This window comes from Pelobates fuscus, chromosome 4 (assembly GCF_036172605.1).
Source record: "Pelobates fuscus isolate aPelFus1 chromosome 4, aPelFus1.pri, whole genome shotgun sequence".
NCBI classification, from domain to species: domain Eukaryota; kingdom Metazoa; phylum Chordata; class Amphibia; order Anura; family Pelobatidae; genus Pelobates; species Pelobates fuscus.
Window position 1 is genome coordinate 265,325,347 of NC_086320.1, and position 23,188 is coordinate 265,348,534.

General features: G+C 40.7%; 1 protein-coding gene across 1 annotated transcript in view; it reads left to right on the top strand.

Annotated features, from left to right (window-relative positions):
- The window catches only part of MYRIP (myosin VIIA and Rab interacting protein), a 727,567-nt gene that overhangs the window by 588,129 nt on the left and 116,250 nt on the right, over nucleotides 1-23,188 (top strand). The window contains exon 10 of the mRNA XM_063452086.1: nucleotides 22,006-22,640. Within this exon, the coding sequence (XP_063308156.1) occupies nucleotides 22,006-22,640 (635 nt within the window). The remainder of the gene's footprint in view (nucleotides 1-22,005; nucleotides 22,641-23,188) is intronic.

Consider the following 23,188-nt stretch of genomic DNA (forward strand, 5'->3'; position numbering starts at 1 on the left):
TGCAAGGCAAGATTGAACTGTAAATGTATATGTATGTGTGTAATGTAAATATATATATATATATATATATATATATATAGGAACATGGAAACATATATATATATATACACACATACACATTACGTGGCACAAGGACTTATGGGGTTGGCATACATTTTTTTTCCAGGACTGCTTTCAATTCCCAGTCCGACCCTGTATATATGTAACTTCATTCTAAGTGTATTTTAATACTAATATATGTACTTATATTAACATTAAAATACATTACGTATGATGTTACATATATATATACACACACATTTATTTTATTTTTATTTTTTTCCAATGTATTTTATTTTTGTTCACACAAAATGTGCATAACGGAATGGAATACAGAAAAGAAAAAGGGAACAGGGAATGGGGGACAATGGTACATAATACATCATGCATCACATATCACATAGGTCCCAACAACCGGTTATACAAAAGTCAATCCATGGTACATTAATCAACCCGTATCATGTGCTTGTGGTCACCTGTCTGTCCGGGCTCGAAATGTGAGATCCTCTGAGTTGTGTACCTTATTACTAATTATTTGCAGCATCTCTGTGACAGTGAGGCATAGTAAAATGTTGGGGAAATGGAGAGTATGGGGAGGGGGGGCAGCAATCGGTATATCGTGGGCCAATAAGTGGAGGGCTTCTATAGTAGCGTAGAAAAGTTAAGTTGAGGTTTATTTTTTATATGATTTCCATTTTAATTATTCTTATTCCTATTTTTTTTTTTTCTAGTTAATTTTGTCTTAGTCAATGTGGTATTAATCCTCCTTTTTATATACCACCCATCTGTGCAATCTTGTCCTGTGTTTATGCTGGTTGCCGTTAAGTCGGCTTGCCATAGTTTCGTAAGCGTGCGCAAAGTCTATTCTGTCTAGAATTTCAATCATTGTAGGCGCTGGTTCGGCTTTCCACTTGTGGGCTATAGCTGTTTTGGTTGCCATGAGGAAATGAATCAATAAGTAAATCTCGTCTACGGGTAGGGATACGGGAAGATATGTAGTAAAAAGCATTCTGGTCTCAGTGGGACCGTGATCCCCAACTTGTTGTTCATGTGCTGCGCTAAGGACTGCCACATCACAACAATCTTGGGGCACGACCAAAATATATGGTAGAGGGTCCCTATCTGCTCGTGGCATCTCCAGCATAAGTTATCCGTCCCCGGATAAATATGAGCTAGCCTGGACGGGACTAGATACCATCGCATGGTTAATTTGCAAAATGCTTCCCACAGGGAAAGACTTTGGGATGCCTGTTTTTTTTTTTTTTGAGCCAGATACCACGAGACGACTGGGAATTGTTTCCCTATGTCCGCTTCCCATTTCGCCATATACGAGGATTTGGATGCTATGTCTCAGAGAGAGAGTGTGTTATAGCACATGGACAGAGCTTTTACTTTTGGTAGATTCCCCATGCATTTATGAAGAAATGTTGGTAGTAGATTGGAATCTGGTAATCTGAGCTTGCGTTCCTGTACAATATTCCTAATTCTCAAGTATGGGAACAGTTCCCTTGGTGGTAGTTGGTATTCCCTAGCTAGAACCGGGAATGGTTTGATACCCGTAGTGGTCAGTATAGAGCGCACAGTATGAATCCCCTGACGTAGCCAGGGTTCAAGCTGCAGGTTGGTCGTTCGGGTAGTTAATGCCCGAAGTGGTGCTGCAAGGAGCATGTCGGTACTTTGTAGAAATAACGGGGTAGTCTGCTTCCACGTTCGGAGCAGTGTTTCGGTAGTAGGTAGTACAAAACCGGGTTTATGGGGTTTCAGTCCTGCCCATAGAGCTAGTGGGAGTGAACCGGTAGTTATACATGCATTTTCCAGCGCAAGCCATACCTGAGGAGATGGTCGTTCAAGGACTGTGATTCCCTGGGCCATTAGTGAGGCTCTGTAATACAATTTAATATTGGGTATGCCCAGCCCACCTTTTGTAAAAGGACACCAGAGCGATCTCTGCTCTATCCTTGGGGGTTTCCTTTTCCAAATGTGTGCGTTAATTATGGCCTGAAATTGCTTTAGAATAGAGTTGGGGATGGAGATGGGCAGAGTGCGAAAAAGATATAATATATGTGGCAGCGTCATCATTTTGACGGTATGGATCCGTCCCAACCAGGATATCTCTTTTCCTTCCCATTCCTTAGTTTGTTGTTCTAATTTGCGCATGAGCGGGACGTGATTTTCCCTAATTACCGCCGAGTGAGTTACTGGAAGTTTAATGCCCAGGTAGGAGAGGAAGGTTTTCCTCCAATCGAAGGGGTATTGCAGTTTTATTTGGGCAAGTGTGGAGGAGGTGAGCCCTATCGCTAGTGCCTGTGTTTTTTTGGCATTATTTTTATAATATGATACCCTCCCATATTTTTCCAGCAAGTCTAGTAGTTTTGGAATGGTAGTTTCCGGTTGTGTTAGAAATAACAGAACATCGTCCGCAAAGAGGGCTATCTTTTGTGCCCCTATCGGGGTATTTAGGCCTGCTATCTCGGTTTCTAATTTAATGCGTCTTATTAGGGGTTCCATGCATAGGATAAATATTAATGGAGACAATGGGCACCCCTGCCTTGTACCATTCGTTATCCGGAAGGGTCGTGACAAAAACCCAGAGTTGAATATTTTGGCTGCGGGTTTGGAGTATAAGACCATAATGCTGGTTAAGAATGTTGGTGGGATACCCATATTTGCCAGCACAGCTTTCATGTATGTCCAGTTTATGCGATCAAACGCCTTTTCTGCGTCTAAGGCTAACAGTGCGCCCCTTTGGTGAGTAGTGTGGGCCCATGAAAGTAGGTTTAAAAAATGGCGGGTATTGTCCCCCGGTTGCCGGGTTGGAACGAATCCTGCCTGTTCTGGTGAGACTAGGTCCAGCAAAACAGGTTGTAATCGCATAGCTAAAAGTTTGGCATATAGTTTTGTATCTGCATTTAGTAGCGAGATGGGCCGCAGATTCGCGCATTCAGTGGGCGGCTTGCCTGGTTTAGGTAGCGTAACAATGTGGGCTAGCAACATCTCCTCCGGCATGGATCCCGTTTCCGCAAAGAAGTTAAAGAGTTCTGTCAAATGCGGTGTTAATTGTGCCTCAAATGTGGTATAAAAGTAGTTGGAAAACCCATCTGGGCCCGGTGCTTTATGTTTGGGGAGTTTGCGTATTGCGTTACGCACTTCCTCCTCCGTAAACCTAGCCGTCAACAGGGAGCATTGACGATCATTCAGACGTGGTAAGTCCGCTTCCTGTAGGAAGGTTTCTACGTCCAACTCAGTTGGTTGGTGTACACTTTTGTCCTGCTGAAGATTATATAACCTATCGTAAAAGGATGCTAATTCATTTACTATTTCCTGCGGGTTAAATAATTTGGTCCCTGCGGCTGATGTCATGTATGGGAGTTTGGATTGTGTGTATTGTAACTTTAGACGAGCAGTTTGCCTACCTTGTTCCCTTGCATGTAGTGGGTGAGTTTCAGTTTACGGAGCCGTCGTTCTATAGCTACTAAAGAGACTGCCTGTAGCTCTTTCCTTATGTTCGCAATTTGTCGGGATAGCATTTTTTTTGGCCTGAGTTTATTTTCGCTGTCTAATGTTTTGAGTTGTGTCGTCAGTTCTTCTACCTTGGTTCACACCTTTCGTTTAGTTATCGACCCTATTTGGATTAGGAGACCACGCAATACGGCCTTAAGGGCCACCCACTTAGTACCAATCTGTGAGGGGTCATGTCGATGATCAGCATAAAAAGCCTCTATGGTTGCGCCCAATTTGGCGACCGTATCCTCATTGTCTAAAAGGGATTTGTTCAGGCGCCACGCACTCCGGCCTCGTGCTGGGTACATGGCTCTGAACGTGGTAATTACTGGAGCATGGTCAGACCAGGTCCTGTCACCTATTTCCACGTCCACGATATTTACTATGGAGCTTTTATCCACCAAACACATATCAATACGGGAGTAGGTGTGGTGTACCTGCGAAAAATAAGTGTAGTTTACGTCCGATGGGTATAGGGTGCGCCATGTATCATAGAGATCGTTACTGTGGAGAAGTGAGCTAAATGTGTGGCTCATTACTGTGGCTTGCTGTAGTGGGGATTTCCCTTCGGTTCGCTTAATATCTAGGTCAGGATTCAGCGTGCAGTTAAAATCACCACAAATTATGGTATGTCCCACATGTAGTTTGGTTATTTTTGTCAGTGCCCTCTTCATAAAAGCGGTTTGAGAGTTATTAGGTGCGTATATGGATGCGATCGTAAGTTGCATACCATTCAATGAACCAACTACGATTAATAATCTGCCTAACTCGTCTTTATACATCTGAGTAAGCTGGAAAACCCAGTCTGCATGAAACAGGATGGCTACTCCCCTTGTTTTAGAAGGTGAGAGGGCATGGAAAACTTGGGGGTATTTTGAGGAGTTTAGGTTAGGGGGGTTTTTCATGCACATATGAGTCTCCTGTAAGCATACTATGGCTGCGTTGGATTTATGAATTTCTCTCTTACGCTTAAAAGGGCTGTTTAGGCCATTCACATTCATACTGAAGCATTTAAAGTGTTACGACATTGTTTAATAGAGTTATGCTTGCTATAGAGCTTGTTGGGGCGGACCGTTAAATATTGCCGGGTAAGGCCCATGAGATAGTGAGCGGTAGTACCTTAATGTGGCTTTGGACCTTGCTAGGTTTCAGATAGACATAGGGGATTGCTGCCATCGGGGGATGGGATAGTAAGACAACAGGGATAAACAGTGGGATAAACAGTGGCGTACACACACTCTATGGGGCCCCGGTGCGAAACTGATCCGTGGGGCCCCCCCTACCGTCAACCTCTCCCCCCTGACTGTGGGCCCCTCCCCCCCCGACACATACATACAGACACAAACACATACCCCCGACAGACACATACATACATACACACATGCAGACACATACATACAGAGACACACACGCAGACACATACATAGACACACACACATACACAGACATACAGAAACAGACACACACAGACACACAATCATACATACACAGACATACATACAGATACACACACACACACACAGAGTCAGACAGACACACACAGAGACACAGACACACATATGGATATACACACACACACACACACACACACAGAGACACAGACACAGACATACATACACACACGCAGACACATACATACAGAGACACACGCAGACATACATAGACACACATACACAGACATACAGAAACAGACACACACACACAGAGACACAGACACACAATCATACATACACAGACATACATACAGATACACACACACACACACACAGACAGACACACAGAGACACAGACACACATATGGATACACACACACAGAGACACAGACATACATACACACAGATACAGACATACACACATACACAGACATAAATACACACAGACACATATACACAAAATGTTTCCTACCATGTGTGGGTCCAGTGGTGGCTCAGCCTGATGGGAGTCAGAGTTCCCACTCTGACTCCCTCCTCCTTTCAGTTTCCTCCCGCGCGGGCTGTCAGTATGCTGGGAGGAGTGACGTGCGGTCACTTCCTCCCAGCGTGTGATGTCATCACAGGGGGCCCGGTCGCGCTCTTAAAGCGCCCAGCGCAGACCGGGCCCCCTTACAATCCATGTCCATCGGGTGGCCCTGACAGCATGGGCCACCCGATGGACCCCTTGACATGCGGCCCCGGCGGTTTGCCGCACGGGCCGGGGCCGCAAAGCGTGGCAGCTGCTACCCGGTCGCGGGAGGGCCGCTGGGCGGCCGGGCCCCCTGGAGTGCCGGGCCCGGTCGCAGCTGCGACCCCTGCGACCGCGGTACGTACGCCACTGGGGATAAACCAAACTTAAGTATGTACATTTCCTCTCGAACATGAGAGTATATCATGGGGTACAATGGGGAGCCTGTGCGCTCCATGTCCATTGAAACTCCCGTGGGGGTGCGTGCGGAGCGGGTCCGCATCCGTGCCAGAATTTTGTAAAGAATCACATCTCCCTTTCAGTTCCAGCAATTAGTAGGGGTTTTGGGTGTGGACAGCAGCCTTCCTTCGTCTGCAGGCTGTCGAAATGTCAATCAAGGGAAATTATATATCACCAGCTACATAGCCGCGTTCAGGACGCCCCACCAGATAATGGGCTCCTCAGCTTTCTAACTATTATGTGTTCCCTGAAGTCGTTGGGGAGCCCACGCTACTTCTCCCTTGACAGTGTCGGTGTACCCTCCCAAGACCCAAGGGATACGCTGTCGGTCACATTCAACTTTTTACAGATTATACCATATTGTAAACATATATATCACACATCCCCTCACCCGCTATTATACAGTATAGTAGTATATGCAGAGAGAAACACCCCCTAAGACATTTATGTGGCATATTGAGTAGAATCAGCCTATTGGCATGAAACGTTATCCAGATAAATACATAAATTGGGGTCCCCAGGCCCTGCATGGAGGGTACTCTGTGGGGCGGGAGGAGGCACACATATAGTAAGCATTGGTCATTATAGGAGACAGTTGCCAAATCGCTATTAAACAAATCTATGCATAATACTATGTGGTTGTTTTTTTTTTTTGTTTGTTTGTTTTTTTACTTTTGTGACTTTTTTTTTTCTTATCTATTTTTTTATTTTTTTGTGTTTTGTTTCCCTCATTAACTGTTTACAATGGTTCATTCATCATACTAATACCACTCCCCACGTCTGTCGACAACGATCATCAGCGACTTGAAAGTGAGGAGTCCACACGGAAAGCAGGTGTACTGTAGGTGCTAGTCCTTGGTGCAGGTATAGACCCAAACCGCAGCAAAGCGTTCAGTAAAGGAGACATCTCGTAGTCTATACTATAGGATAATTAGGCAAATTCAGAAGGCCGCTGTTCTTCTCCGTTTGTTAACGAGGTGGAGGGCCTACCATCTTCCATTCCGGCCGGATATGTTTCAAGGAGGCCGCCTTCTCTGCAGGCTCAGGGGGGTTCCCCTGTGCGTTCCAGAGGCCCCAGGACTTCAGTGTAGCCAAGCCCTCGGTCGGGTCTGGCACAACGTGTAGTTTGTTGTTTCGCCATATGAGGAGCTTCGTGGGGAAGCCCCACCGGTATGCCTGCCCGTGATTCCACAGTGTTTTGGTCACTGAGGAAAATTCTCTTCTCCTGGCCATGGTCAGGGCTGACAGGTCGGCAAATATCGAAATCTTATCGTATGGCTCAGGTAGCATCGGGGTGGACCTTGCTGCCTTTAGGAGTGCTTCTTTGGCCTTGAAATAGTGGAAGCGAACTACAATGTCGCGCGGCACCTCTGCGGCGAGTCGGGAGGGCTTGGGCGTGCAGTGGACCCTGTCCATTTCCCACGTGGCAACAGTTATATCAGGTACTAGTGTGGAGCACAGTTCTGTGACATAGGGGGTTATTTGGTCCGCACTCACCGTTTCCGCTATTCCCCAAAACCTCACATTGTTCTGGCGGGAGCGGTCCTCCATGTCCGCCATCTTGTGCCATAATTTAACGTTTTCTTCCTCCAGATTATGTATTTTGTCCGCCATTGTGTTGTGGGCAGAGCTCAGCTCCTCCGTCCTGCGTTCAATCTGATCTGTGCGGTCTCCCAATTCCGCCAGTTCTTGATGAATGCCAGAGATTATAGCCGTGACGTCTTCTTTTAATGAGGTCCTCAGGTCCATGAGCATTGCTTTTAGGTGCTCTTTGGTCACAAGTCCGCCATCCGATGGAGGTGGCCCGGGCAGCTCATTGCCGGAATCGTGCACAGGAGACTGTGTCCTGCTGTCGGCGCCATCTTGGGCTTGTTTCTGTCGGTCTCTCTTGTTCTGGCGGACTGTGTCCGTTAGTTTCATTTGTTTCGATGGCGACATGGTCGTCTGGTAGTCCACTCAGCTTACCCCTCTGTTTGCAATGTTTAAGATCGGGGAATTGCCGTTTTAAATCGGTATTCTGGCCCGGTGTATGCGGAGCTCCTACTCCATGCGTCCGTCCATGCCGGGAGTTGGACACGCCCCTCCACATTTATTTTATTTTAAGCATGTTTAATAATATATTTTTTCATACTTCCCACCAGCAGCAGGACTGTATGATAGTCCAGATCGTCCCCCTGCTGGCAGATCCACAGCCAGCTTGAGAGCGATCACATGGCCCCGGGGCCTGATTTGCCATGGGAGGGATGCCTGGGCTGTCAGGCAGTCCTCCCGAAGAGGATCGCGGCAGAGGTAAGTACCGCGGACCTCCAGGGGTAGAAAGCTGTTACGGCGTTCTATGTAGCCGCAACAGCTTTAAAGCCAATTATAATGGGGACGGCATAGGGGTTAAATATAATTTTAATTAATGTTTAATTACAAATAGTTACTGGTGTTTTGAAGAAAAGGTATAAATTAGTGAAATTGTAAAACAAAGTTTAGATCTAAGCAAAAAGTAATAGCATAACTAAATGTATATAGTGTGCTCCATTACTAACTCTAGCTTTTGTTTTAGTTCAGAAGTTGCACAGTTGCCCTCATCCTTAAAGGATTAAGATCTAGAAAATTAGCTTTCTAATTCAGTCAGAAGCTGACTCATACATGAGGTGTATTTTTTATTTTTCTAGTCAGGTTTTCCAAAGAGCTTGTCATTGAATAATAAATGTATTACTGATAAGTATCTTTTGGTATATTTTAACAGCCAACAGGTGTTTTCAACCTGTCTTCGAAAGAGACACTCTAGGTACAATAACAACTTCATCTCACTAAAGTGGATATGGTGTCTGGAGATCTGTGACAACAATCTACATTTTGTGTTAAACCATTGTTGAACAGTTTAGCACTGAATAAGAGTCTCCAACAGCTCTGGCCTAGCCCCTCTGAGAGTAATGATGGTGGCCTGCGATAGACTGAGAGAGGTGACTGAGGTGGAATGGACAGATAACAATGATAGCAATGCTTATCAGGGAGCCAAGATGGAGGCAGCTGCAGGAAGATGTAGCCTAAAACAGGCTTGAATTCCTGTTGGGTAGCAGCCAACCCCATCTACAGCACAAAATTCTAAAGTTCCAGTGCAAGTACAAAACAATCCAAAGTGAAGAGTAGAAAATAAGGTGCATAAACAGCCACCTGTTTACAAAGTCACAGGGTCTTCTCATTAAGGCTCTACGCGTCTCGTCGATCCGACTTCTTGGCTCCTTGATCAATCTTCTGGGAACATTGCAGATGATAAAATTAAGTAATGTAATTTAACGTGGCGTCTATTAATGCACAGGGTCTAAATACCCCAGTAAAAAGGGATATTCTCCATAGAATTCTAATTGATGATAACATTGATGTGTGCTTCGTACAAGAAACTCACTGGAAAAATAATGAAGTATATTGGAAATTTTCTAAATTTCCTTTCATCCTAAGAGTCATTTTTTTGGGATATAAGAAAAGAGGAGGGGCTAATGTTTGCTTAGGTAAGATTACATTCGAACAGATCTATATAGAAAAAGACTCGCTAGGCAGATTTTTAATACTTGTCTGCAAATTAAATAAATCAATCTACACAATAGTAAATTGATACGCTCCCAATGAATTTTCACAAAAATTCTGTAAGAAAATACTTAGGAAAACTGGAAAAAATAAAAAAGGGGTCCTACTTATTGAGGGAAACCGGAACACTATTCTGTATGAAAAACTTGATAAAAACTCTAGAAGTTCTAAATGTATGACCAATATCTATAGATCACATTTAAACTGGTTACAAGATATTTTCTCTGAATATAATCTCTTTGAGGTCTGGAGGGTACAAAATCCAAGAGAGATTTCACTTTTCTATCTAAAGTCCATCATAGTTATTCAAGAATTTGTTATTTTTGTAACTGATTTGGCAGAATGAAAAAAGTTTTTAAATTCAGAAATCGGCTCTATTGTATGTTCGTATCATGCCTGTATTAACGTATCAAAAGATAATAACCCATAGTATAATTTTAAACCACATTGGAAACTAGACACCTCTATTCTCTTTTCAGAATAAAATAAGGATCATTTGTAATTTTTGGCAAAATAATTTCTTAAGATAAATGATAATGGACACGTTTTTCTAATGCGACTCTTTGGTCAATGTTTAAATGTGTCATTGGAGGCTATATAATTCAACAAGGAGTCAAACATAGGAAAGTTAGAGAAGCAAACTTAGCAGATCTCGATATGCAGTTGACATAATTGGAACAATGCAATAAAAAAAAAATCCAACCCACTCTATTTACCTTCAAATCAAAGCAGTTCAGCTTCAGATCAATTTGCTTTTAGAAGAAAAAGTTAAAGCAAAAAATGTGCTACAATAAAGAAAAATACCAAAACATCTGGTCCAGATGGATATACAGCACACATTTATAAATCCTTTGAACCAATTATTACTCCTCTTTTATGTAAACTATTTGTTGAAAAAGAACATTTTAATAGCTTTTCGTCGGAAATGCTTAGTGCTGCTGTTTCTCCAATTCCATAACCTGGTAAGGATCCTTGCTATGTTAGCAATTATTGCTGTTGAGTTGGAATTTCTTGTCGGGCACCCTCTCTGCTTTTGTAATTGTGGGAAAATTTAAAGATCTGGCAATGTCTCTTTATTCTCTTCCTTTGGCGAAGGTCTACAGTAACAATCTGGACTCTCAATGGTTTTTCTATTAGAAATGGTACTCAGCAGGGTTGTCCATAATGCCCCTGCTTTATACTCTTTCTATTGGGCCACTGGCTATATTAGACATGTAAGTAAAATTACTGGTGTTTTTTGGGATTGTCAAGTACACAAAATAACAATGTTTGCTGATGATATAATCTTGACTTTGACTCATCCAGAGGTCTTAATTCCAGCTGTATAGAAGAATTTAATTTTTGAAACTATACAGTTAATATACAAAATACTCATCCATTGCAATCTCTCCCATATACAGGAGGAAACATTATCGGAAACCTTTATGTTTAATTGGTCCAATAAATCTATTTGTTATCGTGGTATTAAAATTAATTTTGATACTGAAATCTGGATGGGTAAAAACTATAATGAGTTTATACGTTTGATAGCTAAATTGAGTAAGCTTCAAATCTCATGGCTTGGGAGAATAAATATTCTTAGAGCATATTTGCTTCCCAAGCTGGAATATCTTTTCCGTACAATCCCTCTCAGAGTACCTAGAAAATTGTTATGCCTATTTCATAGACTATTTTTATTATCTGTTTGGGGAGGAAAGAAACCCAGAATTGCGTTTACTTTAATTTACTGTGCAGGTGAAATTAGTAAAATCTCACAGTGACAATCAAGATTAGGACTTACCAATAAAGAATATTTTGTGTAAATTAGAATAGCAGATTTCTTTTACGTAAGGCTATGTAAATAAAGAATCACCCCTAGATAAGATCCTGTTTGGGGAACATAAAAAGTTATCTTCTATGACTAGACAAGTTATTAACACACTTAACTAAGATATGAAAAAAGATCAATCTCATTAAGAATTGGAAAAGGATTTAAGAAAGTTCTTTTTTTTCTCTGGTCTGGTTGAACTCTTTTAAAGCTATTAGAAAGTCTATACACTGTATAAACATTCGAGAGACTTTCCTCAAACTTATGCATAGATGGTACATGGCTCCCACTTCTCTGTGTTAATTTTAAACAAATTCCTCAGGCTACTGCTGGAGATGCAATATGGAATCAGGAACTTTAAGGAATATATGGTGGGGTTGCACTAAATTGGACAATCTTAAACTTGAGGTCTCTAAACTATTTGAAGACTTGAAATTAAATATTATTTTAACTTCTAAACAGTTCCTTTTTTATCTGGACTACCCTAGCATATGAAAACCAAAGCTATATCTTAAAATCCATGTTTTATTGGCTGTAAAACTTGGCATGTCCAGATACTGGAGAAAGGAGGAGGCCCCAAGCTCATATTAAATTACCAAGGTATAATGGAAAAAGCAATGTACTTTAGCTATTGTAATATCAACTAGAAAAGCTAACATTTCTGGGGAAATTGTGTGAAGTGTTCTTGCCTCCACCAGTAGTCTACAACTGGAGTGGGCGGAGTAACTTTTATTTATTTATATAGCACATTTAATTGCAACGTTGTTGCCCAAAGTGCTTCACAGTTACATTAACCCCTTAAGGACGGAGCCAAATGTACACGTTGTGAACGAAACAAAATGTAAACAAAACCTGGCATTTGCGCTATATGTCTGTCCAACCGTAATTCACCTCTTTCATATTAAATGCACCCCCCCTTATTATATATCATTTTATTCAGGGGAAACAGGGCTTTCATTTAATATCAAATATTTAGCTATGAAACATAATTTAATATGGGAGAAAATAAGAAATGTTATTTCTTTAGTTCTACATGACATTTTAACTGTCAACGTCATAATACTGTTTGCTTTTACTGCAATAAAATACACATATTTGTATTCAGCAAAGTCTCACGTGTAAAACAGTACCCCCTATGTACAGGTTTTATGGTGTTTTGGGAAGTTACAGGGTCAAATATAGTACGTTACATTTTAAAATGAAATTCGCCAGATTGGTTACGTTGCCTTTGGGACTTTATAGTAGCCCAGGAATGAAATTTACACCCATAATGGCATACCATTTGCAATAGTAGACAACCCAAGGTATTGCAAATGGGGTATGTCCAGTCTTTTCTAGTAGCCATTTGGTCACAAACACTGGGCAAAGTTAGCGTTAGTATTTGTGTGTGAAAAATGCAAAAAACGCCAATTTTGGCTAGTGTTTGTGACCAAGTGGCTACTATAAAGACTGGACATACCCCATTTGCAATACCTTGGGTTGTCTACTATTGCAAATGGTATGCCATCATAGGGGTAATTTTCATTCTTGGGCTACCATAGGGTCTCAAAGGCAACGTACCCAATCTGGCAAATTTTAATGTGAAAAAAATGAAACACAAGCCTTATATTTGACGCTGTAACTTTTGAAAACACCATAAAACCTGTACATGAGGGGTACTGTGGTACTCGGGAGACTTTGCTGAACACAAATATTTTCAAAACAGTAAAAAGTATCGCAGCAATAATATTGTCCGTGTAAGTGCTGTTTGTGCGTGAAAAATGCAAAAAAAACGTCACTTTTACTGGCGATATCATCGTTATAATACATTTTACTGTTTTGAAACACTAATATTTGTGTTCAGCGAAGTCCCCCGAGTAGAACAGTACCCCCCATGTACAGGTTTTATGGTGTCTTGGAAAGTTATAGGGTTAAATATTGTGCTAGCAAATTAAATTCTCTTTACTTTCGGCATGGGTTGTCAGGCAGGTCCCGCTAATTGTAATTAATTAAGATACCCAATTATGTAAAAATATTACATAAATATATATGTTAAATTAATATATGTGTATATATATACGTATGTGAATATATATGTATATATGTATATATATATATATATATATCATTTTTTAAAAATATTTTTATTTATATATAGGTATATAAAGTGATATATATACGTATATATTTATGTATATAGATATATATATATTATTTAGTTCTACGTGTTTTTTAATATAAATATATATATATTAATATCACAATACAGTTAGAACGAAATAACACACATCTATATATTTTTTAATTATTTTTTTTAATTATTTTATTTATTTTATTTTTTAACGTATTTACATATTTAATTTTTTTATATTATATATAAATATATATATATATATAACAATAATTATATATATATTTAATCAGTATCAGTCTACGTGTAATTTGATATTAATATATATATAATAATAATAATAATAATATATATATTAATAGTAAAATACACCTTTACAGTATACGTGTGTGTATGTATATGTGTATATATATACTTAGATCATATATATATATAAAATATATATATATATGATCTAAGTATATATTATTATTTTTTTACACTTTTAACATTTATTTTATTTTATTTTATTTTCAGCCAGCAGGGGGACCACCTGTCATTACAGGCAGTCCCCCTGCTGGCAATACAGAAGCCAGCTATCCCTGCCATGTGATTGTGAGGTCCTCGCAAGGACCTCACTCTCACATGGCCGGGGGGGACCGGAGGAGGAAGATCTGCCGCGGGGGGGCTCCCTGGGAGTCCCCCCAACCGCGATCGCATGCGTGGGACCGCCGGCGACCGGGTAAGTAAGGAAAGACCGGAGGGCATACTATTACGCCCGGCGGCGTTTAGAGCCGCCTATAATAGGACGTAATAGTACGCCCTCCGGTCTTAAGGGGTTAAAACATACATTTATAAAAACATTGGCAGGTGTACAAAAGGCCCTGTCTATGACATCACTTGCTGCTCCAGCCTGGCACAGGTCAGAATAATTTGGCGGTTGCCATTTTCAAACGGTCGTATTTTAAAAATTATAAGTCCTACAGCAAAGAGCTTTATATTGTGAGAATCACAAGACCCAGACCTACATTATGTCTCTGCAGTGTTAAAAATGAAGGCACAGGGGGCGTGGCCTGGCAGCTCGAGGGAATGGTTGTGTGAGCCGTCAGCTCCAACGAGGGTATCAAACTTACAGCGATTAGAAGAGCATTACCGACCTTTACCAGCCTCCAAACATAACCACCCGTTACCTGAACCGCCATGGCACAGAGATCTGTGAAAAAGAACAAACTGCGCCCGGCTACACTGAAGATCGCGGCACTAACATCTCCGCGACGGTCTCCGCAAAATGGCGCCGGCGGCCCTTCCTCGCCCACAGCGTGCTCTGACAGGAGCGACAGCACTTCTATATCACTGGGAACGGCTCTCCCTGCGTCGGAAACAACTCTCCACAGAATGCTGCAAGAGCTACAACAATCTCTGCAAGCAGATTTCTCTAAATTGGCCCGTGATGTAAGGGCAGATATCCAGGCAATTGGTGAGAGAACTTCTTTATTAGAAGACAAGTCTGAGGAGATCATTGAGGCCCATAACACCCTGGCAGGGGCCCATGATTCCTTAGAGGATAAAGTCGCCTTCCTCACAGCTAAAATAGCAGATCATGAGGACCGAGACAGGCGCAACAATATTCGACTAAGAGGAATACCTGAAGACATTGGACCGTCTATGTTACGGGACTACGCCATAACATTTTTCAAAACCCTTTGCCCGGAACTTACAGATCGGGATCTCTGCCTAGACCGCATACACAGACTACCGAAACCAAGATTCCTGGCGCCATCTATACCCAGGGATGTGATCACCCGGGTGCACCATTTTACGGCCAAAGAACAGATAATGCGTATGGCGCGGATAGCCAATAATCTACCGGCGCAATATATGGGAATCAAATTATTTGTGGACTTATCAGCCGCCACCCTTACGAAACGTAAAGAATTTATACCGATTACCAAGGCACTGAGGAATGCCGAAATCACATATAAATGGGGCTACCCCACGTGTCTTCTTCTCAAGAAGAATGGTTCGGAGCACCAGATAAAGTCAGTACCGGATGGGCTGAAATTACTGAAAGACTGGGACATTGCCATTGAACACGCGGAAGATACTACCCACAAGAGTGATATACGCAAATCGCCCACGAAAATCTCTAAGGACTGGTCTCAACTAACAAGACATAAATGAGACTGTAACACACTAGTTGCCGGCTGGTGCAGTGTAATCCTTACCCTCTTAAATGAGGCCGCACGGAGACACGTGAGATTGATCATATGCAATAATTTAGTTATTTTACATATGCTATGCGCTGTTTAGAATGTTTTAATATGCGTTATATGTTTATGTTTTCCCCTCTATGACACACCTTTGATTGCTAGGTAACAAAGCGGTGACGTGGTTTCTCATTTTAATTGTAACCATGATATGAAGGCCGCATGAGATAGATCGATAACCACCCAAAAATGGCTGGAATTATTATTATTAATATTTTCCAAACACACTCTAAAGCATAAGAGGTTAACCATATTATCTACAATTGCCCTCCCCCACTCTGGCTCCATAGGGCCTATATTTTCTATTTTGACTATGGACACTATGTCCTGGTCTGTCTTTCTGTATATAGTTGCCTTAGGGCAGAAAGTTCTTTACCTATTCCCTCCGTACCCTACCCCCCCATCACGGACTCCATTTTCATGTACCAATGAAAAGCAGCTCTTATTGAATGTCATTAACCCCAGAGGTTCACAAGCAGGTTTACGCCTAATAGTTCCAATTATCCTAAGCAAGTACTCACAGACGCCATATAAGAGGCGGCCTGTAATTTGTAATAGATCAGAATATGGTATTCCATTTCATCTACAATGTTTAAAGGTGACGATGTATATAGTACAAGTAGACAGGGACAGTGTACAGGTCGAGATCCCTCTATGGGCACTTGACACACCAACCCCAACCCAGGACTGGCCATGGCTTTAACCATATTATCCCTTAACGCCAAAGGCTTGAACTCCCCTCACAAAAGGAGGCTCGCCTTAGCAGAAGCAGTTAAATCGAAGGCGGGTATTGCCTTCTTTCAAGAAACCCATTTTTTGAAATCTAATATGCCTAAATTTTGTTCCAAATCGTTCCCGCTGGGATTTCACACAGCGTATGTTAAGAAGAAGAGAGGGGTGTCAATATTGATACATAAAGATGTGGCCTACTCGACCCATAAAATAATACGGGATAAAGAAGGTAGATTCCTCCTCGTACAATGTCTCATAAATAATGCACCATACACACTTTTAAATGTATATGGTCCCCACGATAATCAAGTGGACTATGCAAACAAAATAATTTCCTTAGCTCAATCCCACTCGTTCGGGACACTAATTATAGGAGGGGACACAAACTTTGTCCTAGATAGTGGATTAGATACAACTTCTGAGAAATCGGTCGCAAGAGCATCAGCTCAAAAGCGCTCTAACATAGCAGCACAACTCAGGACAGCAATACATACAGCAGGACTATTAGATATATGGAGGGTCTTACATCCTTCAGACAAAGACTACACGTTTCACTCCCAGGTTCATAACTCATACTCACGTATTGATCGTTTCCTGATTCACGCATCCACAACACCGAACATACAAGCAGCACACATAGGAATTATAACATGGTCTGACCATGCTCCTATCACCATATCAATACAAGAGACATTTTCTAATATAGGTCGGGGTACATGGCGTCTTAATGAAACACTCCTGAAAGATCCCCATATACTAGCCCAAATTAAAGAAGATCTTGACTCCTATTTCGAAATAAACAACACTCAACACTCCTCCATAGATATGATTTGGCAGGCTCATAAGGCAGTGGTCAGAGGGTTATTTATTAAACATGCAAGCCGCGCAAAAAAGAAAAGGGAAGAAACATATAATAACCTTATCAAAGACATAACAGCCCTCACACACGCCAACAAAACAAGCCCTACACTGAAACAACAGAGTAAACTGAGGGACCTCCAACATAAACTGCATGAAATTGACCTAGACAAAACCAATTATATACTACAGAGATGTAAATATAAATTTTTTGCCCACGGGAACAAATCTGGTTCCGTACTGGCGTCCAAGCTAAAATCACGCATGGCCAACTCCCGAGTGGCATGGCTACTGTCCTCAAGCAACTGCAAAGTGACTAACCCTCAACATATTGTAGACGAATTTGCACAATACTATAAAAAACTATACAATCTCCGAGAAGACGCTAACACACATACCCCATCTGCGACCCAAATACAAAAATTCTTAGCCTCGATCCACACCCCCACATTAACACAGACAGAAATTGATCTTCTCATACAACCAATCACCGAGACAGAACTGTTAACAGTGATTGGCCAGCTACCAGCACATAAATCACCGGGCCCAGACGGCCTTCCCAATATTTATTACCAAACCTTCTCTAAAAATCTTACCCCCTCTCTCACAAAACTCCTGAATCACTGTTTTCTCACGGGCACCATGCCACCTGAGATGTTACAGGCCCACGTCTCCACACTGCCGAAACCGGGCAAACCACCCACACTATGTCAAAACTTCAGACCCATATCGCTTCTAAATTGTGACACGAAAATTTATGCTAAAATCCTGGCTGAGAGAATGAAACATATCTTGACGCGTATTGTACACAACGACCAATCAGGATTTGTTAAAAATAGGCAGGGTTCGGACAATACGAGAAAAATTCTAAATGTCCTTTCCCATATGGAATCAAGACACATGGAGGGCCTTCTTTTAGCGCTGGACGCGGAGAAGGCCTTCGACAGACTGAACTGGTGCTACATGACACAAGTGCTAGAAAAATTTGGATTTCCTACTGCTTTTATACAAGGCATTTTAACGTTATATTCCAGCCCCACAGCTAGAGTATCGAATGCGGGATTTTTATCAACGCCCTTCCCAATAACGAATGGCACCCGCCAAGGATGCCCCTTATCGCCCCTATTATTTGTGTTATCATTGGAACCTTTAGCATACAAAATCCGACACAGCAAAGAAATTACAGGGATACATGTATCTCAGAAAGAATACAAACTATCTATGTTTGCAGACGACGTCCTGATCTCTCTGTCCAATCCGACACAATCGCTCTCCCACCTCATGCGCATACTAGATGAATACAGTGCGATCTCGTACTATAAATTAAATCAGACTAAGACGCAGGCATTACCAATACGACTCACATCGCACGAGGTGCACACACTAAAAGAGAGATACTCCTTTGATTGGAGGCACACACACATTACATACTTGGGTATTAAAATAGCAGCTACCCTTAGGGGAATCATCACACATAACCTATCTACCCTGCCGCTAATGTGTAAAAACCTACTTCATAAATGGAAAGGAGTTATGCTTTCATGGTTAGGGAGAATAAACGCGGTTAAAATGGTAGTTCTCCCGAAACTGTTATATGTGTTTAGGATGTTACCGATTCCGCTCTCACCCACTCTAAGCAAACATATACAACGCATAATAACTATGTATATATGGGAACAAAAAAAACCAAGATTGCCGTTGTCCCCACTCCAGACCCCAGTGAAAAACGGAGGACTTGGAGTCCCCAATATTTTAAACTACCAGAGGGCGGCTATACTGGAGACAGCAGTTAAACTCCATGCCCCCAAACTTACTATACAATGGGTAGACTTAGAAAATGAATATAACCCGAACGGTTCAGTAACAGACCACATGTGGACTCCCAGGTATCTCAGGGACAATACATGCCCCATATTGCCATTGTCTAAATTTTCAGTCCAAGCATGGGATTACCTACACAGGAATAGCAAGACAGAACATAAATTTTTACCCTGGGCTCCACTAACTGCGCTCAAATCGATCTCACCCTGGCTATCGCTGAATAAATGGAGAGATTTGGGAGCCCTACATATTACTGACCTATGCAGACGAGATAGTATCATACCATTCCCGGAATTACAATCCACCCATAAACTACCTCACTCCTATATCTTCCCCTATTTGCAATTAAAAAGCATAGTAGAAGATAAGGTAATGAAGTATGTGGACAAGGAGCAAGCCCCCAGTAAACATACACTTATACTGTATAATAGATGCCAGGGAACTCCAGTAAAAGCCAAGACTTTATCTATAGGTTATTCAGCATTGCACGAACAACTCCCTATCCAAGACTTTAAATTCAAATCCCAATGGGAAAAAGAACTTCACTTAAATTTTACGGATGACCAATGGTTAAAATCGTTACTAGCGTTAAAAGGCATTACTTCCTGCTACTCCCACATAGAAGCCCATAAGAAGTTAGTATTTAGGTGGTATATAACACCGGATAGGCTTCATAAAATTTACCCGGGCACCTCGGATCGGTGTTGGAGATGTGCCCAAGGCAATGGCACCATGTCCCACATTTGGTGGGATTGCACTCTTATTATCCCCCTTTGGGAAGAGATTAAAGCACTATGGAACAAAATTCACTCTCAGACACTAAAACTTACACCGAGGGTGTGCCTCTTTCTCTTAATGCCGGACGATATCTCCCAACCTGACAAACAATTATTGGCAATAATAATAATGGCCGCACGTAACCTTATTGCCACTCACTGGAAACAAAACACATGCCCACCATTACCACTGTTGCACCAAAATATTCGAAAGTTTTTGAAATATGAACTGATATCGGCACAAACAACCAAACAAATCAGGAATGCTCATTATAGCTGGCAGCAATGGATCACCACACAAGCCGAGTAAACAGGCGATAGGGATGAGGTCTACCTTTCGGTGGGCTACACCGTAGAAATTTCCATATGATACACCACAAAATGCTGTTCCTAGGATGTAGAATAACATGTGGCATATGTGTATAGTGTATATGTATAATAATATGTGGCACTGTGTACAGTACAGTATGAAATGTATAATTGTATAAAATCTTGTGGATCCGTGATTACCTCCTTTATGTCCCCCTGCCCCCCCCTTTTTCCTTTCTGTACCCCTTACCCTTTACTTGTTGAGAAAAATGAAAAATCTTTCAATAAAATTCAAATTTGAAAAAAAAATGAAGGCACAGTCGCAGTTTAGAAATTGCCCTTCAAATTTGAGCTGGCTACAGTGGAGTTTCAATGAGTGTCAATGGGCGGCGTAAGTTGCAAATGGTCATATTGTGAAAACTATCAGGACTATGGCTTAGCCATGGACATTTTTAGTGGCAGCAGGGATAGCTGAACATTTTGATATAAGATTTGTGTAGGTGGGCTTGAAAATGAGGGAGTTTTGGCAGTTTAGAAATCATGTCCTGATTTTTCAGCTTTTGCCAGCTCCCTCTCTAGTTTTGAACATTTTGCCATTCATTCCTATGGGACCAATTTCGCCACAAAAACAATGATATTCCGTGAACCATTCAGCGAAACGTTCCACAATGTAATATCGGGAACAATCCGCACGTTTCGGTATATTACTGTCTATGTAGTGTAAAAACTGTGGGAGGAGTTAGGGTGGCAAATTTGGCTATAATAATAATATATATGTGAGATAACATTAAGTGGTCTTGCTATGCAAGAACACTTAATAAATACAACAATATTTGGGCCAGCTGGTTTGCTGACTAGTACAACTGTTGAGAATTTACTATATGGCTCATTTAATACCCTGACATTAATGATCTTTTTCTTTCCCGAATTGATCCGGGATATATTACGTATGCTTTTATTCTCTATCTTATAGTTCAGGCTCGACCAATAGAATCTATTATCCCAGTTTTCTACACGCATCTCCCAGACTTTTATGTATTTTATATTATTTATTTATTTATTTATTTTTAGCTATATAATACGCAGTTTATTTCATATATGTAATATGTAGAATTTAATTTTGTATGTTATGGATATTTTTGTATGTTTTTCTCTGTAAGGATTATTTCTATGTATGGTAATATTTTATAATGATACAGGTATAGAAGACTTTATTTCTAAAAAAATATATCTGAATATCTGTAAAACTATTACATTTTGATAAATATATTTATGCTTAAATTCAAATAAAAATACATAAAAAAAATTTAAATAGGAAAAAAATTTAATAGGAAAAGGAGAGGAAAGAGGAGGGAACCACCATGCACAATTTACCCAGAGAGTTACTTACAGCTATTTTCAATGCTGCATGTGATTGCCTGACCTTTGAGGTCAGTCCACTGACCTTTGAGGTCAGTCCACATTGTCTTCGATCTTTGTAATAACCTCTTGCAATGTAGACTTTTCTTATTTAAATTACCAGTATTATGACTTCTATTTTTCTAGATTATATTACCAATAGAATATAGTGTATAAAACATGTTACTGAACTTGTCTTCTCTCTCCAATAAACATTTACTTTATTAAATATATCTGGACAATACAGTTTTGTATAATTACATAATACATACATTATTATGTAATTGACATTTGGCATTTAAAGTGTGACCTTCGAATGCTAATGCAAATATAGATAGGCATTTTTGTTGGACATAAAATCTGAACGTATGCCACTAGGTAATAAAATACACAAAAAAAAAACTAACATAAATATTGATGTTTGCTTTATAGGTCCATCACCTGTCCTACAAAGCTCAGATGGAAATTGGGTAGCATTACAGAGTATAACTTTGCCTCCACCCAGAATGCTAGCACAACCAAAAAGTCAAGTGTTTAAGTCTTTAGAAAATGAGTCAAGTGTTGTATCAGCTTATGATGAGATGGGTTCTGATAGTGGTGAAGAGGTTGACTGGGGCATGGCTCTCAATGCCTATCGACATAGAACAAGACACATTTCTGATGACTCATGTTATACAGTCTCCCAATACAATGCCGAATGGGCATGCAGCAATGACTATTATCATCCTGTGACATCCCCATCATCCGGGCTATACACGAACACTGAAACTGTATATTCTGATTCAGAAACCTCCTCAGTTAATTCCATAAAGGACGTTAGGCAATCAGCAAGGTCTATCTGGCCAAACAGGAAAGCTCCAGGTGAACAGATGCATGGAAAGATGGATATTAACTTTAACCCACAGTCCATGAGTATGGAATTTTCAGACAGTAGTGAGGCTGAGAAAACCCATTATGATGTGGAGAAAAGATCCCGGAGGTGGAGAAAAAACAAAATGACAATGGAAGAGATAAGTGAAGGAAGTAATTTACTTAAAATGCAGAAGAAAACTGTGGGGCCTAATAAGGTAAGATATTTTATTATGTATCTTTTTTTTTTTTTTACATCATATTGGCAACTTGTTTGTAATTTCTTTATGACACGCATGTCATTGTCAATTTCTCAATTGTTTCTTTGTTGAGTTGGGCTTATTTCACCAAAAGCATATTGTTATTTTATGGTTTTGAGATTTTCTGGATTAAGCTATTACCCAAGTCAGGGTTACAGTTTTAATGAGCAATTATTTGAGAACAAAAAGGCAAAAAAAATGTTGTAACCACTTCATTAGGCAACTTGCCTGTGTTAATGAGATTACGATTGTTTTAAATTTATCATGATTAATTGTTGTAGTTATTCTGCATTGGATACAAGGATGCATTATTTAAATAAGAATCAATGAGGGATATTTACATTTAGGTTTACTGAAAAATGGCAGTTAAATACCCTTCACTATATATTTATTGTAGATATTCATTATTTTGATAGAAAAAAAATACAGTTTTTTTCATAGTAAATTCTGCCAGTTTTTGCATCAATTTCTATTTTCGAAGACTGATAAATGTACAGTGGGGAAAA